At 40.7% G+C, this 18,951-nt stretch overlaps 1 protein-coding gene across 1 annotated transcript; it reads right to left on the bottom strand.

Moving 5' to 3' along the window:
- Nucleotides 1-465: 465 nt before the first annotated feature.
- Aasdh (Aminoadipate-semialdehyde dehydrogenase) lies at nucleotides 466-8,422 on the bottom strand. Its single transcript, XM_067152831.2, has one exon. It carries the CDS (start codon nucleotides 8,334-8,336, stop codon nucleotides 5,148-5,150), a length of 3,189 nt encoding a protein of 1,062 aa, XP_067008932.2. The 5' UTR covers nucleotides 8,337-8,422; the 3' UTR covers nucleotides 466-5,147.
- Nucleotides 8,423-18,951: the final 10,529 nt, after the last annotated feature.

Genomic DNA, 18,951 nt, shown 5'->3' with positions numbered 1-18,951 from the left:
AGCTCTGGCCTCTTCCAGCTGCTAGTGAGCGGCCGATCAGATCGGCTCCTGGTTCCAAGAGGGTTAAAGACAGGTCATTTCAGAGATAGAAGTTAACAATGTAATTCATGCTTATGAATACACTGACAATAAAACATCACAGTAATCACTAAACTTTTAATCACAACTTCTCCTTAAATTTCTTTTCACAAACAAAGAAACTTGCATGTAATTATTGTCACTGTAAAAAAAAATGTCATGAATTATTTAATGCCCAAAGTTACAAAGATTATACTAGAGTACTGAACAGTATGCCAACATATGCAGAACTTTACAAAAACATAGGAACATCAAAGAGAAAGATTCATTTTGAGCTTGACCCTGGTTTTAAGAAATCAAGGCATTTTGGTTTGTTTTACATTTTGCAAACTTATTAACGCATTAACAGCATTTTCACCATACCTTTCTGCACTGATGTAATGCACATGCCCATTGTATATAACACTTCGCTGAGTTTGGGTGTTTGAATATTAAAGCCGTGTTCCCCATCACTAGAACAGTCATCATTACTCCACCGTCTTGACCAGTGCCATGTTCAGAGACATCAGCAATGATCTCCTTGTCCTGTAAGTCACCACATATAGCCAGATCATCATCAAAGTGTACATAGATATCAAAATTAACATACTCTGGTAAATCTATCTGTTTACTACCAGATGTGACTTGAATATCTTCATTAAAGGAGACCTCTTCTCATAAAAGACAAACTTTATGGAAACAGTTGCTGATTGTGGAAGATGACACATGCTCCCAGGCAGCTGAAATGAACTCCAAGACCTAAAGTACTTTAATAGAAAAAGTGATTCATCTGTGAGTGTTACTAAATGTTATACAAAACATTTTCCTGCAGTGCAATTTGAGAGGAAAAATTCCACTCAGAACATTTTCCAAGGCTATTTTGGGTGGGTGGATTGAACATCTATCCAGAAGCAGTATCTTCTTTTCTTTTTCCTTCATTCTAATGTTCAATTTCTTTAGCCATTGTTCCACAAATTTCTGTTGGATTCATAATGAGTAGGTTTTGTTTTGACATCCCTGGATTACTTCAGATTTTAAAAATTTCCAATCACAAGTGGAGGCAGTTTGTTAGAGCTATCCACATTGGAGGTGAGAATCTTGCATTTTTTCCCTCCATGACCTGGGTTACCCTTCTCAGCTGGTGGTTTGTTTTTTTGCAATCGGTTTAATGTAGCGCCAACACATCAAAGGTTTTCAGTGACGGAAGGATGGGAAAAGGCTAGTATTGGGAAGGTAGTGGCCGTGGCCTTAATTAAGCCTGGTGTGAAAATGGGAAACCATGGAAAACCATCTTCAGGGCTGCCGGCAGTGGGATTCGAACCCACCACCTCCCCAGTGCAACCTCACAGCATGGCCAACTCGCTCGGTAGCTAGTGTTTCACTTGGAAGGATATTGTAGAATAAGCTGGTCTCATCACAGTTGTAAATGTTTAGAGGCTGATATTCTCTTGTAATATCAGGTAGAATCTCTTCTTTCCAGTGCTTCAATGTGACTTCTTGCCATGAACTAATCTTTCAGTGACGATCTTTAAATCCTTGCAGCCATCCTGACAAGGCCTTAAATTCTGCAGTGATATTCAACATTGCAGTTAAATCTACTATTTTAGTTTTCAATACGTCATCATTGATTGGGAGAGTTGCAGCACATTTTTGTTGAAACCACGTAATGAGCGCCTTTTGCAAATCTACATATCTCCCTCAGTGCTTCTGTTAATTTCGCACTCAATTTTAAAAATTTTTCTAAAATCTTATTTCTTTTACAAATCTGCAGTACTTTTAGTTTTAATTTCTTGTATAAAGTTTATTTTGTCATATAGCATGTAACTTTTCCTCTTTCTGTTCTCCATAGTTGTACAACAGCAATTTACAATTTCTACTGATACAACTGCAGTTTTTTATGACTAAATATGGCAAACCTCAGCTGTCAGCATCACTTTAATGTGTCTAGTCTTCATATTCTGCTTACAGTTAAAACAGAAGGGTGTCCTGTGTCCTGAACACGTGTCTCATAATTTTTCTACTTTAGCTTTATGCTGCATAGTCACTCTTCATGACCTTCATTACCCTACCATACCGTACCGTACCGTACCACAGCCCTCCATGACCTGCAGTTGATGCCCCGCCACCAACAATACCAACTCTAATGTATTGCGTAAATTATATTTTGCTGGAACCTACAGAAATATACAGTGTATATATATATATATATATATATATATATATATATAAAACAGAATTACACAGAATGAGTTACGTCTAAACCAATCTCAACTGTATGTAAGAATAATGGTCCAAATAAGCAAAAAAGGATGACCAATCGAGTAATACATGAGCAGGTCCTAATTAAACAGTCACTAAGGTGGTTTGGCCACTTAAAATTGTTGGAACCACAAAGAACTTGAAGAAAGTCGCTGTAAACTTTGGATGAAAGCAAGAGACCTAAGGGTAGACCAAGGAAAGGGTGGTTTGATCAGATCGAGCAAGATGTGGAAGAGCAAGATCTAGAGTGGCAGCAGATCCAGCAGGAAGAAACCTAACTAGGCAGACAAATGGAGGGCACTTGTACATTGTACCCAAGTAGCTGGAGATATGTATTATGATGATGATGATGGTGGTGATGATAATGGCGATGACGACGACTTACCAAAGGTATGTAAATAAATTTCCACAAAAGGCCAAGAATTATCACAGAAATTCAATTAGTTTTTTAAATGATAAGTTGCTTTGCTTGAACAATCTCAGGATAGAGTCTATGTTTGCTGGCAACATCTTGTGTTACTTTAACTGGGAGAAAATGACACTAACATTCCAAATAAGCCAATGATGATCATGCATATAAGGAAAAACCTTCACAACAATGAATATGACAGGTGTAGACCAAAGAGAACAACTGATGATTTTGAATAAGGTCTAAAATTATTTCATTAAACGTCCATAATGAAAGAAAGTTAACATGATTTTTAGTACAAATTATTTAATTATCTTCAATTACTTCTTCAGAAGTTAAAAAAATTATTGAGCTGTATTTGGATAATCCTTTATTCAAAATATGACTGCATTTGGGAAAGGTGCAAGTGTCTGTTTACCACAGTTCGTAGATGACAGCGGGGCGAACTGTGGCATCATCAGTGGATCGAGGAAACCCAGTCATCACATGAGTCTCGCATTATTCACATAGGATAAGGTGAATTTTAGAGAAGATTTTGTGAATGCTATAAATGCAAAAACAATAGGACAAATCCAGAATGGAATGTGTATTGATCATTCAGGGGCTAGGGATGTTACAGCAAAAGGAACCACTGTATCCCAAAGGACTGACTGACTAAGTGAGGAGTCATAAATTTAACACGCTACTGGGACAGAGCCTAATGACCAAGCCCCAGACGTAAACAAGCAGTAGTTTCTGGCATGGTCAAGTGCAATCATATTTAGAATATGTAATACCGTATTTTGTTACTGTGTATTAAAAAAAAAATAGTAACACTCTTTGGGCCAAAAGTAAGTCTGTATTTCCAGCCACAGATATAGGTTACACATTCTCTGACTGAAAATTTCTCACCTGTATGTGACTTTCTTAGTTTACAAGTACTCCAGAGCACTCTAAGGAAAGCATTACAACAATATCATACTTTACAAGTACTGTAACTACACTTATAACGTGTAAAATATCACTCCCTATTTTTGTGTAATATGACCCTGGTCTTCACAAGAATGACAATATTTTGAAGCAATTCAAATTTCTCACAGCATCATTTCATCTTCATGTCCATCTTTCTGAATAACCTTCCAGTTTTTGTTATAGTGCCTATTGAACCTCAAAAGCACTTGCACCAGTCACAAACTGTATCACTCCCCACCTTTTCCTGATTCTTACCTCGGAGAATATTTGATAACTGCAAGACCTGTTAATAATATAAGAACAGTAGGCCGCAACATTTACCAGTAAAACCACCAAGTCATATCTAACTGCAGTGCAGACTCTGCTGGTTATCTTCGTAACTGAAAATCTTTTCAATACTGATCTTCTGGTCTCAATTTTTACTCGATCACAACAAACTAGCAATCCATCAATCAATCACTACTGATCTGCATTTAGGGCAGTCGCCCAGATGGCAGATTCCCTATCTGTTGTTTTCCTAGCTCTTTCTTAAATGATCGCAAAGAAATTGGAAAATTATTGAACATCTCCCTTGGTAAGTTATTCCAATCCCTAACCCCCCTTCCTATAAACGAATATTTGCCCCCAAAAAAATTTGTCCTCTTCTTGAATTCTAACTTTATCTTCATATTGTCATCTTTCCTACTTTTAAAGACACCACTCAAACTTATTCGTCCACTGATGTACTCCCATGCCATCTCTCCACTGACAGCTCGGAACATACCACTTAATCAACCAGCTCGTCTCCTTTCTCCCAAGTCTTCCCAGCCCAAACTTTGCAACATTTTCGTAACGCTAGTCTTTTGTCAAAAATCACCCAGAACAAATCGAGCTGCTTTTCTTTGGATTTTTTCCAGTTCTTGAATCAAGTAATCCTGGTGAGGGTCCCATACACTGGAATCATACTCTAGTTGGGGTCTTACCAGAGACGTATACGCCCTCTCCTTTACATCCTTACAACAACCCCTAAATACCCTCATAACCATGCAGAGATCTGTACCCTTTATTAACAATCATATTTATGTGATTACCCCAGTGAAGGTCTTTTCTTTTATTAACACCTAGGTACTTACAATGATCCCCAAAAGGAACTTTCACCCCATCAACGCAGTAATTATACTTGATGTTTTCACTACACAAATCTTGACATTTATAAGCCTATCCTACCCTTACCCTGATGGACTCCAAAGTTGGACATCAGCTCACATGTGTCTTTCTCTTTTCTCTCCTGCATAACAACCATGAAAAACATACTTCTCTCCCTGGCCATTACAGGCTGCATCAAAAATGTTGTTTCTGGGAGTGTGTTTCTTCTGCACATTATCAACCCTGTTCTTACCTACCAAGTCACTGTTTTTCATCTGTTTCCTTAAATTGTATAATGTGCTGCTTTAGTTTAAAAGCTGAAACAATTTACAATGCTTAATTATCTTTATGACACTAGATTTAAGGAATATACATAATTATCCCTACATCCAACAACTAAACTCCTGTTATAAACAACGGGAGAAGAAAACACTTCATAAGGAAGGGAGTATGAAGATTTTATGGTGCCTCTTTGTACATCAATTAAGAGAATAGTCCCTTTAGTTGTAGCCACTGCAGCATACACGGCCTCATCAGGATGGGAAGCAGTACTTGATGAGAGAACATGGAATATAAAAGGTGTTGCAAAAACCGCAGAATCCAACTGAAGTTTCCACAAACAACTGACGCTGGTCTTTTCATGTCTTAGACAATATACATTCTTGTCATGACAGCCGATAACAATTAGTTCCTGTGATCTGTGGTCAAGAGATTTATAAGTACTTACAGAGGAAAAGATGTTACCCCCAGTATTGTAGGTCCACAGTTCTGCACCAGTGCTATTTAAAAGGCAATGAATAATTCCCTTCACTTCTGCAAACACCACAGCAGCTGTAACCTCCAAAAGAGCTGGTGAGGAAAAGACAGGACTATCCAGTTTTCTAAACCACTGCATGGTACCAGATTTCTCACAAAGAGCTGCACAAGTACCATCCAGGGTAGCAATGTAAATTATTCCATTTTTTGCCACATATGGACTGGCAAAAATGCTTCCATGTCCTGGTTTTGTTGACCACACCAACTTTCCTGTTTGTATGCTTATGCAATAGAGGTTGTGATCATAAGATCCTACAACAATGGCAGATCCCTCAAGACATAAAGCAGGAGAACTCTTCACCATACCTCCCGTTTTATATGACCACTGGACAGAACCCAAATAAAGATCAATACAGTAAACCACTCCATCATAACATCCCACAATGACATAATTACCACAGGGTGAGATGCAAACACTTGACTCTATTCTATCTGGCAGAAGACATTCGGCTACAGCATTTCCTGAAATTCCATCCAGTATAGCAAGTCTATGGGAGTGGGATCCCACCACCACTAGACTTTTATGGTCTGAAAATTGCAGATAGCAGGGAGAAGCATCAACACACTTTCCAAGATCATATTTCCAGCTAACTTCCAGTTTAACTTCAAGCTTATTGAGCATAGTTGAATCAGATATACAACCATGTATGATTTGTCCCCTACATCGAATACTATGCAAACGTGACTCTCTGCCTTTATCTAAATTCTCTGGTCTTGTAATTACGTTTCTAGAAATACTTGATATTTGTAATTCATTATGTCTCTCTTTTGCAACTTCCAATTCTTGGTTAAAAGTAGACTTCTGTACAAATTCATTATTGCTGCTGCTAGATAACTGCATTACCTCTGAACTGCTGTTGGTGCATTTTTCATCTATTCGAAGTGGTTTCCAAGTTGTATAATTTGAATTACATTCAGTTTGTTTTCTCTTTAAGGACCCTTCACTGAATTTACTGCTTCTTGCAGATGTCTGGAAATCAGTTGATTGTGATCTTCCTTCTATAGTGTCATTATTAAGGGGAAGACGGTGATCAAAATCAATACATTGTAAGCTATTGTAACACTCTTTAAAAGAGGAACCTGTTAAAAGCAATGGGATAAAATTATTTGGCAAAGTCTTTCCTAAAGCCTGTTCAACCTCAGAGGAGAAAAGTAAAGCTAAAACAGAATGTCCTCCATGTTGAAGAAAAGTGTCCTCAGACTTTGGACATATCCCCAAAATTTGCAACCATACAGTCTGCAAGACTTCAAGTACTGTAGCAGATGGTGAGATACTCTTTTTAGTTACATTTCCAAAGAGAATTTCGCACAGTTTATTTCTATCAATTTTCCCATGAGATGTCAATGGCATAACATCTACAAAACAAATATTATCAGGAAAAGCTGCCTTAGGCAAATATTTTGCCATATTCTGTTTTAAAATTCCTAAAGGATCATGAGCATCTCTGTTTTGTTTTAATAGGACAGCAATGCCAAGCAATTGTTTTGTTTGATTCCAAATACAACAACTTTTAATCACCCCTGTAAACATGTTTACCTGCCTTTCTATCTCACCGAGGCTCACACGCTCACCATAACGCTTGATTGTATTGTCTTTACGCCCCACAAAGTACATATCGCCACCATCACAATTTATCTTCGCAATATCTCCTGTAGCTCTGAACACTGGCAATATCAAATTCTCCTCAATTTCATCATCAACAATACAGATCCTACTCATACTACCTATGTACACTTCACCCTCTCCTTTGACTATTTTAAATCCTGAATCATCACGTACTTCCAATATTGTATTCAAAAGAGCATTTCCTAGGGGAATATCTTGGCAAGCGTACCCGTTCTTGGTACACTGATTATATTTCATTTGTAAGCACTCAGCACACCGAGTCTCAAATAACTTATTAATGTTACACAATGTTGCCCAGCATGACACCTCAGTAATCCCATATAAGTTGAATATTTGTGTTGTATTTCCTATTCCCCTCCATTCCTGAAGTATAGGTAAACTAGGACATGGTTCTCCCCCTAATAATAAATACCTCAGTGTAGTGTTGGGTCCAAGAACACGTTTTTGCAGGTCCTGCAAAGACCACCGTGACAGAAGTGAAGGAGTGGTTTGGATTAGAGTCACCCTACGATATGAGCAGATGGTGATTGGAAACAAAATATCTAATAATGTTAATGGGGATCCTCTAACAACTGAAGGCACAATCAGCAAGGCGGCACCACATGAAAGGGCTAAGAAAAGCTCAATAATACTGGGATCAAAGGTTAATGACGAGCCAAAATAAACGGTATCCTTTTCACCAACCTTAAGCGTCCTAGCCAAATGTTTAACATTTGGGACAATACACTTATGAGATACTTGTACAATTTTACGAATTCCAGTTGTACCAGATGTTTGAATTGCATATGCCATTCCTCTAGTATACCAAACGTCTGGCAGAAAGGTATAGTTCTTCTTGCTATCTGAAATCTTCCATACTAAAAATGAATGTTCATGAATGAAAAGTTCCTTCTTAGCCACAGCACATTCTGGTATGAAGTTCCTTGATGCTTCCTGTTCACCAATGTTTTCAGATATCACCCACACCAGATTTAAACGATCAATTAAATTAGATTTAAGTTCCTGGGAATAAAGAGGGTCGATGAAAAAGAAACCAAGGTTTCTTTTCAAAATACCTAACACAAGTGCAGGAATTGACAAACACTGTTGCATACAAATACCAACATATCCTGTCTCCACGCACAAATCACGAAGACATTCTGATACAACAGCACTTTGATTAAATACATCTCTGTATGTCACAGTTGCCACATTCATACCATCATGCCAAATTACAGCACAGTTATTAAGGTGACACCCGGTTGTTCTGAAAACCATGTCGTGCAATGTCTCTGAGTCTGTGTCTGTCATCTTATTATTTTCCTAATATTTGTACTAGAAAATTTCACCCACTAAAATATCTAGCTATGTACAATTGTACATTCATGATTCATTGCATTTTCACTTCTTTTTAGGTTATGCGATGGGGACACTGAAGTCGCCATGATGTATTCTTTTTCTTGTATGTTGTTGGGCTTAGTTGTAACTCCGTACCCAATAACCACACCGTTTGGTAATGCACTTGTTTGTGTTGAAATAATATCCGTAGGTTCTAGGTTGGTGATCTTGGGTAATGCAAGTTTTGGAAGTAGAGGTGTGAAGGTCCAGAAATAATGTGTCACTGCTCCAACTGCTCCAGTGACACGTTGCCGGTCCAGTGACAAACCGGTCCAACCACAGATGGAGCTGAGGTGCATATAGCATGCAGAGCGCGGGTTTTTTTTTCGGGGGGGGGGGGGCGAAGTCCGCTCCCCCCGCGTGACCATCGACTCAATCTACATGGCCTCCGACATGCTATTAGTTCTAAGGAGAAAAAGATAGCAGGAAGGAGTGGAAGTGTGATACTACAGGAGTATCTGCCTGTCCCCATGCTCTGCATGCTACCAGACCAGATGTGGTGGTGTGTATCAATAGTGGTGTAATCAGGTAGTAAGGGTCAGGACAAAACCACATAGGCAGAAATAGAATGGTGCCTACATGTAAAACCTGACATTTTGTAGATAGCACATACAAGGATGTGGTTCTGGAGAAGTCCAGGTAATTGTGTTAGTTGGGAATAGGTATCATGCACAGTCATAAGCCTATTCCTCGCCATTCCAGTTATTCAGGGGATCAGTCCTTCTGGGCACTGCTGTGACTAGCGCGGGTCGTGCCGGTTGCCGAGCCATGCGGCAATAGCCACTAGTGCCTGCCGCACCGCCCGACCCCCTTGAGGTCCCTCGTACCTAGTCTCCAATCCCGGAGAATGAGGCCAAGCCCGCCGATGCGGGGACCTGCTGGATGGTTGTGGGACATGGCGCCGGGCCTCCTTCCTCTCTGCCCGCGCCATGGACCGGTATACAGGGCAACTGCGATAGGAGGCCGGGTGGCCCCCCGCGCAGTTGGCGCACACCGGCGCCTCCCTAAGTGTAGCGCAGGCCGTGTAATGGTGATCACCACCACAACGGTTGCACCTTACTTGGAGCCCACAGCTGACCTGTCGGTGGCCCCACCTCAAACAGCGGAAACACTGCAAGAGCTGTTGAGGGGGACGTTCTGTTCTCACCTGACTGCCGCTACTTGCTGAGGTCCTCTCCTGATTGGTTCCTCGGTCGACTGCAGTCCTGGATTGCAGCTGCGCAGTTCTCTCCTGGTGGGGGCCGGCGTCGCCTTCTGCTTCCTGGTCCGGCGTCGTCTTCTTCTTCTTCCCGGCAGGGGAAGAGGCCTCGTCCTGGTGACCCCGGGGTAGCTGGTGGCTCCACTGAGTCGCCGTCTTCTTCCTTCTCCTGGCTGGCGGCGGCGGCGTCGGTCGGTGCTAGCACTCGACTGCGTTCCCTGTCCTGTTGGGCGCACATCGAGGTCTGCAGCTCGACAGACATGCAGGCAGGCTGTGCCTGGGCAGCAGCATCAGAACACCAAGGGGCGTCCTTCTCCACTGCTGTGCTGCTTTCCACATCACGAGCGCTTTCCTGGTTTGCGCCCGGGTAACAGGCCCTTCCTCGTAGGCCTGCGTCTGCGTCCACTTCATCTTGGTTGGGGGTCGACGATCCTGGTTGGCGGCCTTGTTGGTCTGCGTGTACTTCGTAAAGTACACCTTTCCAACTGGGGTCGCGCCGCCGTCGTCCTCATTCCTCGGCTCCGTCTGTGTGGCAGTCTCCTGGCTGCCGTTGCCGGTAGTGTAGTTCCTCTTGCCTGGTATTCGGGTGACCTGAAAGTAAGCAGAGAAGCTCCTCTCGTAGCGGCTGATCTGGCCTGGGTCCGTGGGGCGAATAATTATCGCCCAGTTCTCGATGTTCTCGACGGCGTCGGGGGAGAGCTCCTTCCCTGTGGCCCCCTCGAGCCTCGTGAGGAGCTCGATGATGAGGTAGGCCTCCCTGTAGGTGTCCTCCCCAGGTCGGTACTGCACCAGCAGCGCAGGGGCGGCGTGGTTCAGTGGGACGGTCCTGTGGTCGACCCAGAGAACAATCTCCCCTACTGCATCCTTGAAGTTCTCTGGTAGGTCGTCTCGAAGTTCCATCGTGCCTGTCGCTTCCTGAAATCAAAATCTGAAATAGAATAGCACTAAAAAGTGCTTCCTGACAATGCTCGTACTGCGTACTTAAAAGTAAAGACACTAGACAATGCTCTTTCGGAGATGTACTAACAAGTACAGCTGTCTGACTAGTACTGGGAAAGTACAGAGCGCCTGGCGAGGAGAGAGAGAGAGCGAGCGAGAGGGACACGTCCTTCCGCTACGGCTGTCGAACTCGTCCTGCAGAGCGCGGTGACACGCTGCCGGTCCAGCTGAGGAGCATGGCTCCGCGGTGACACGCTACCAGTCCAGTGACAACCGGTACAAGCACAAATGGAGCTGAGGAACATAGCATAGTAGGCTTACGTAGTCAGCGGATGCACGATTTGCTCTGTTCTTCGATTATGTCATGATCACGCCTGTCTTATCTGATTCGATAATGGCACACTGGTGGTAGGTTGAAAGAATCGAAAATATTTTTATCTTCAATTAATAAATACATACATAATAATGTTATTGGTTTTACGTCCCAATAAGTACATTTACGGTTTTCGGAGACGCCGAGGTGCCGGAATTTTGTTCTACAGGAGTTCTTTAACTTGCCAGTAAATCTACTAATAATAATGTTATTTGCTTTAAGTCCCACTAACTATTATTACGATTTTCGGAGACACCGATATGCCGAAATTTAGTCCCGCATGAGTTCCTTAACGTGCCTCTAAATCTACCGATATGAGGCTGACGTATTTGAGCACCTTCAAATACCACCCGACTGAGCCAGGATCGAACCTGCCAAGTTGGGGTCAGAAGGCCAGCGCTGTACCGACTAAGCTACTCCGCCCGGCACAATTTTATTTCAAGAAGTAAATTACAAGTAGACTTTCTGGAAAAAGTAACGATTACAAGTATTTTTTTAAATGTAATCGTTACAACTAATCCGATTACTTTTACCCAGTTACTTCCCAACTAGAAAATGATAATATTTTGTGTGCAATTCTTCCCTAAGATTGTGACATGTGAATGACCTATAATGTTGTTTAGAAATCGCCGATGATTATTTTGAAATATCTGACGTTTTAAAAAGTATTCAGTGTTGTGAATTTAAAATGTTCATTGATCATATTCGCTAGATTAAATGATTAGTTATAGTATTAAAAGTGACGTTTAACTATATTTTAACTATGTTAAGAAAAACAGTCATTAATAATAATCACAATAATAATATATTATTATTATTATTATTATTATTATTATTATTATTATTATTATTATTATTATTATTATTATTATTATTATTATTATTATTATTATTATTATTATTATTATTATTATTATTATTATTATTATTATTATTATTATTATTATTATTATTATTATTATTATTATTATTATTATTATTATTATTATTATTATTTGTAGAAACGTTTTAGTGCTGAAGTAGATTACTGTGGATTTCTTTCGTTCGCATGAAATATTGAACCCCATACCGGTATGTCTACGTCCTGTTCTTGTCACAACCTCCCTAACGGTACGGGACGACGACGGCTGTGTCACTGGATCGTTTGCGAATAGCAGTAACAACACTTCCCGGTACAGCAAACTGCGAGTTGCAGCGCAAGACCGTCACAGTCTGGTCACAGTAGCAGACAGCAGTGGACCGGTAGCAGCAAACTGCGAGTTGCAGCGCAAGACTGTCACAGTAGCAGTGGACCGGTAGCAGCAAACTGCGAGTCCCATCGCAACACTGTCACAGTAGCAGTGGACCGGTAGAGAAGAGGATCCTGGAGCAGGTTGTTACTGCTCCATTCGGAGAATAGGTGACGCGTACCGGTACGCCAGTACCGACACACCTCTAGGAAGTTGCTTTTCGTGGCTAAGGAAGAATCAGAGTAGGCATGTACTGGTAAAGAATGATTAAAGTATTAATTTAACCCTATATTAGGTTGTAATAAAAAGTTGAGCTTCGCCGATATTTGATATCCATGATAGATATGGAAGTTCTTCTATTATCGGTGAGCTGATTTGTACTGTTGTTAACATGTGCAGATTAAAGGAATAGTCAGGTTATGTAATGTAAGTGTGAGAATATTAGTGACATGTGTAGGCAAATAAAAGTGACTTATAAGGCGATTTTACATTCATCAAGGAAATTAGTGAGCATATTAACTAATGGCTCCGTAGGAGTATGAATAAGATAAGCGATACTAGTTGGTAGAGGAACGTTATGATTTATTAGTGCTTGAAAAAACGTTTTTCGTTGGTTAGAATAGTTACAACATTGGAATACTATGTGATGAATCGTACCACTTGCTTGCTGACAGGCGCAAATATCTGTGTCACTGATATGAAATCTATATTTATATTCAGGTGTAAGCGCATGATTGAATCGTAAGCGAATTAGTGTAGTTATATGCCTCCGAGAGTAAGTGCTCATAGTGAACCAGGGGGTTATTTGCAGTTCCGGTTGTAGTTGATAATACGCTTTACCCTTCGTTTTTGTGGAATTTTTCCAGAGAGAAGACCATTTTTGAAGTACGTTCTGTTTGATAGTAGGGGAATAATCTGTGTGTGGAATGGCGAGGTGATAGGGAAGACATTGTCCTGCAGCTGCTGCTGTAGCTAAACGATCAACCTGAACATTACCGGGTATGCTGCAATGACTTGGTATCCAAATTAATATAATATCATGCTGATTTACGGAAAGGTTGTATAACAATTTACGGATGTTCCATATATACCAACTAGAAGATTCCTGCGGGGTTTTGATACTTTGAAGGACACTTAATGAATCGGTACAGATGATGGCATTGGGAATATTATATTGCCGTAAACACAAAAGAGTTTGTCGAATAGCAAAGGTTTCAGCAGTGTATATGGAAGCGTTGGGTGGTAACGTAAATTGTTGCTGAATGTTAAGCTGGGGGATGTAATAGGCAGCTCCAGTTCCCTCTGAAGTCTTAGATCCGTCTGTAAAGCAATTTGTGTATTGTTTATGCGGATTGAGAAATGCCTGTAAAGTTTTATTAACTAGAGTGGGATTATTCTTCAGATTACCCGGAAGGTGTTCGAAAGTAGTAGTTATGATGGAAGGCTGGTATGTAGTTAAGCTGTATTCGTGAGAGTATGTCGGTAATGATCTTGTCTGTACAACATTATTTCTTAAGGGAAAAATTACTTCATATGCCAGTAGAAGCGCCGGGACCGAGCTCGATAGCTGCAGTCGCTTAAGTGCGGCCAGTATCCAGTAATCGGGAGATCGTGGGTTCGAGCCCCACTGTCGGCAGCCCTGAAGATGGTTTTCCGTGGTTTCCCATTTTCACACCAGGCAAATGCCGGGGCTGTACCTTAATTAAGGCCACGGCCGCTTCCTTCCACTTCCTAGGCCTTTCCTATCCCATCGTCGCCACAAGACGTATCTGTGTCGGCGCGACGTAAAACAAATAGCAAAAAAAAAAGAAGTGCCGGTATGTTGTTGGCTTGTAATTTTTGACATATTTAGTACTCATTCAAAAGCTGCAATTTAGGTAAAATGGGATGACGATTCAGAGCTATCTTTTTAAGTAAATATTTAGACGCTAGATATTCTCGTCTTATAGCCAAGGGTAGTTCTGCTGCTTCAACCAGTAAGGCATTGGTGGGTGTTGCCCGTAATGCACCTAATATGATTCGAAAAGAGTTGAATTGTAACGTGTCTAGTTTTTTTAGGTTGGTCGTTGACACCGTATCGAAGAAATGGCAGCCATAATCTATCCTTGCCCGGATTGAATTTTTATATAAAAGTAGTAACGTGGCCGGATCCGATCCCCAGTTTCTACGAGTTAAGGGCAAGCAATCAATCAATCAATACTGATCTGCATTTAGGGCAGTCGCCCAGATGGCAGATTCCCTATCTGTTGCTTTCCTAGCCTTTTCCGAAATGATTTCAAAGAAATTGGAAATTTATTGAACATCTCCCTTGGTAAGTTATTCCAATCCCTAACTCCCCTTCCTATAAATGAATATTTGCCCCAGTTTGTCCTCTTGAATTCCACCTTTATCTTCATATTGTGATCTTTCCTACTTTTATAAATGCCACTCAAAACTTATTCGTCTACTAATGTCATTCCACGCCGTGTCTCCGCTGACAGCTCGGAACATACCACTTAGTCGAGCAGCTCGTCTTCTTTCTCTCAATTCTTCCCAATCCAAACATTGCAACATTTTGTAACGCTACTCTTTTGTCGGTAATCACTCAGAACAAATCGAGCTGCTTTTCTTTGGATTTTTTTCCAGTTCTTGAATCAGGTAATCCTGGTGAGGGTCCCATACACTGGAACCATACTCTAGTTGGGGTCTTACCAGAGACTTATATGCCCTCTCCTTTACATCCTTACTACAACCCCTAAACACCCTCATAACCATGTGCAGAGATCGGTACCCTTTATTTACAATCCCATTTATGTGATTACCCCAATGAAGATCTTTCCTTATATTAACACCTAGATACTTACAATGATCCCCAAAAGGAACTTTCACCCCATCAACGCAGTAATTAAAACTGAGAGGACTTTTCCTATTTGTGAAACTCACAACCTGACTTTTAACCCCGTTTATCAACATACCACTGCCTGCTGTCCATCTCACAACATTTTCGAGGTCACGTTGCAGTTGCTCACAATCTTGTAACTTATTTATCACTCTATAGAGAATAACATCATCCGCAAAAAGCCTTTCCTCCGATTCCACTCCTTTACTCATATCATTTATATATATATATAAGAAAACATAAAGGTCCGCTAACACTGCCCCGAGGAACTCCCCTCTCAACTATTACAGGGTCAGACAAAACTTCACCTACTCTAACTCTCTGAGATCTATTTTCTAGAAATATAGCAACCCATTCAGTCACTCTTTTGTCTGGTCCAATTGCACTCATTTTTGCCAGTAGTCTCCCATGATCCACCCTATCAAATGCTTTAGACAGGTCAATCACGATACAGTCCATTTGACCTCCAGAATCCAAGATATCTGCTATATCTTGCTGGAATCCTACAAGTTGAGCTTCAGTGGAATAATCTTTCCTAAAACCGAATTGCCTTCTATCGAACCAGTTATTAATTTCACAAACATGTCTAATATAATCAGAAAGAATGCCTTCCCAAAGCTTACATACAATGCATGTCAAACTTACTGGCCTGTAATTTTCAGCTTTATGTCTATCACCCTTTCCTTTATACACAGGGGCTACTATAGCAACTCTCCATTCATCTGGTATAGCTCCTCCGACCAAACAATAATCAAATAAGTACTTCAGATATGGTACTATATCCCAACCCATTGTCTTTAGTATATCCCCAGAAATCTGATCAATTCCAGCCGCTTTTCTAGTTTTCAACTTTTGTATCTTATTGTAAATGTCATTGTTATCATATGTAAATTTTATTACTTCTTTGGCCTTAGTCTCCTCCTCTATCTCGACATTATCCTTGAAACCAACAATCTTTACATACTGCTGACTGAATACTTCTGCCTTTTGAAGATCTCCACATACACACTCCCCTTGTTCATTAATTATTTCTGGAATGTCCTTCTTGGAACCTGTTTCCGCCTTAAAATACCTATACATACCCTTCCATTTTTCACTAAAATTTGTATGACTGCCAATTATGATTGCCATCATGTTATCCTTAGCTGCCTTCTTTGCTAGATTCAATTTTCTAGTAAGTTCCTTCAATTTCTCCTTACTTCCACAGCCATTTCTAACTCTATTTCTTTCCAGTCTGCACCTCCTTCTTAGTCTCTTTATTTCTCTATTATAATAAGGTGGGTCTTTACCATTCCTTACCACCCTTAAAGGTACAAACCTGTTTTCGCATTCCTCAACAATTTCTTTAAACCCATCCCAGAGTCTGTTTACATTTTTATTTACCGTTTTCCACCGATCATAGTTACTTTTTAGAAACTGCCTCATGCCTGCTTTATCAGCCATATGGTACTGCCTAACAGTCCTACTTTTAAGACCTTCCTTTCTATCACATTTATTTTTAACTACCACAAAAACAGCTTCATGATCACTAATACCATCTATTACTTCAGTTTCCCTATAGAGCTCATCTGGTTTTATCAGCAGCACATCCAGGATATTTTTCCCTCTGGTTGGTTCCATCACTTTCTGAATCAGTTGTCCTTCCCATATTAACTTATTTGCCATTTGTTGGTCATGCTTCCTGTCGTTCTCGTTTCCTTCCCAATTTACATCTGGCAAATTCAGATCTCCCGCTACAATCACATTTCTTTCCATGTCGTTTCCCACATAGCTGACTATCCTATCAAATAATTCCGAATCCGCGTCAGTGCTACCCTTTCACGATCTGTACACTCCAAATATATCAAGTTGCGTATTATCTTTAGAAATGAGCCTTACACCTAGAATTTCATGTGTCTCATCTTTAACTTTTTCATAGCTTACAAATTCTTCTTTCACCAGAATGAACACTCCCCCTCCCACCCTTCCTATCCTATCTCTACGATACACACTCCAGTGCCGTGAGTAAATTTCTGCATCCATTATATCATTTCTCAGCCATGATTCAACTCCTATTACAATATCTGGTAAATATATATCTATTAAATTACTTAATTCTATTCCTTTCTTTACAATACTTCTACAGTTCAACACTAACAATTTTATGTCATCCCTACTTGATTTCCAGTTCCCTGTTCCCTTATCACCGCTCCCTAGGCCATCCCGTTTCCCTGAATGTACCTCCCTATTACCCTTCCAAACAAATTTCCTAACTTATACGTACCACTGCGGTTTAAATGAAGGCCATCTGAGCGCAGATCCCTATCTCCTACCCACCCATTAGGATCTAGAAATTTCACTCCCAGTTTCCCACATACCCACTCCATAGTCTCATTTAAATCCCCAATCACCCTCCAGTCAGTATCCCTCCTACACAGTATTCCACTAATAACAATCTCCGCTTTCTTAAACTTCACCCGTGCTGCATTCACCAGATCCCACACATCTCCAACTATGTTGGTACTTATATCAGCTTGCCTTACGTTGTTGGTACCAACGTGAAACACTATCACCTTCTCCTTCCCCTCTTCCCTCTCTTCTACTTTCCTCAACATCTGCCTCAACCTAATTCCTGGATAACATTCTACCCTGGTTCCTTTTCCTCCACACACTTTCCCCACGTGTCTAACGATGGAATCCCCCATGGCCAGAGCCTCAACCCTCCCCACCACATCTGATCCCCTCCCCTCCTGGTCAGCCCTATCTTCTCTCACTGCTGCAGAAGCTACTTCCTCCTCCCTTTTCTCCTTCCCATGACCCTGTTCCACCTGTCTTTTCCTATCCTCTACTCTACATTTCCCTTTCCTACCTTTTCCCTTCCTCCTACTTCCACGCATCTCAGCAACAGTTCCCTGTGCCTCATCTTCCCTCTGTTGTTCTACCTGGAGTGACTCGTACCGATTTTGCACAGACACCTGTCCTGAATTCTGATCCTGAATAGAGCCCTTAGCCTGCAATCTCCTTGCCCTTAGAACATTAGACCACCTGTCTTTTACAACTCCTCCCTTTCCTTCCCCTCCCTCTTGTACACCTACTGTAACCTGTACATTGTTTGAGGGAGTCCTATCTTCCTTCCTGTCTTCTGTGAGAATCCTAATTATCTCCCTCAAACTTTCCAACTCCTCCCTCATACCCCTCAATGCCTCACCACACCCACAATAAGTACACTCGCGCTCCTTAGTTATTCTTTACGGGGGGGGGGGGGAAATTAAATTTAAAAAATAAAATAACTTATTTTCAAAAAATAAATGAACGAAGGGATATATTGTCTGGGATAGTACACAACAATAAGGTAATTAATATACGACTACACTACATTACTACTTAGTCGTGCTCTATTTTTTTATTCTACAACCCCTAACAGGATAAAGACTGCTGTTAATTACTGAATATCGAAAGTAATACACAAGAACTACACAATTCCAAACTGCAATTAAGCCTATCCTAAATACAACAACAGTATTTTAGTAAGAGTTTCTACGGATACCTCTACTACACCAGTACTACACAAATATTTTACAATAATAAAATAAGCACACTCAATTCTAATAGGATATTACTCGTATACTACTGTACAGTACACTACAGTAATTTTTAAACTACTTTCAGACGTATCCTAATTACGATACCGGTACCGTACCGTATGTCACTACTAAGCACAACAGAAATGAAAT

This window comes from Anabrus simplex, chromosome 8 (genome assembly GCF_040414725.1).
Source record: "Anabrus simplex isolate iqAnaSimp1 chromosome 8, ASM4041472v1, whole genome shotgun sequence".
NCBI lineage: Eukaryota > Metazoa > Arthropoda > Insecta > Orthoptera > Tettigoniidae > Anabrus > Anabrus simplex.
This window is presented reverse-complemented; position numbering and strand designations above follow the sequence as displayed.

Excerpts from the sequence above, each read along its gene's own strand:
- Aasdh (XM_067152831.2), bottom strand. The coding sequence starts at position 8,336 with ATGCAACAGTGTTTGTCAATTCCTGCACTTGTGTTAGGTATTTTGAAA.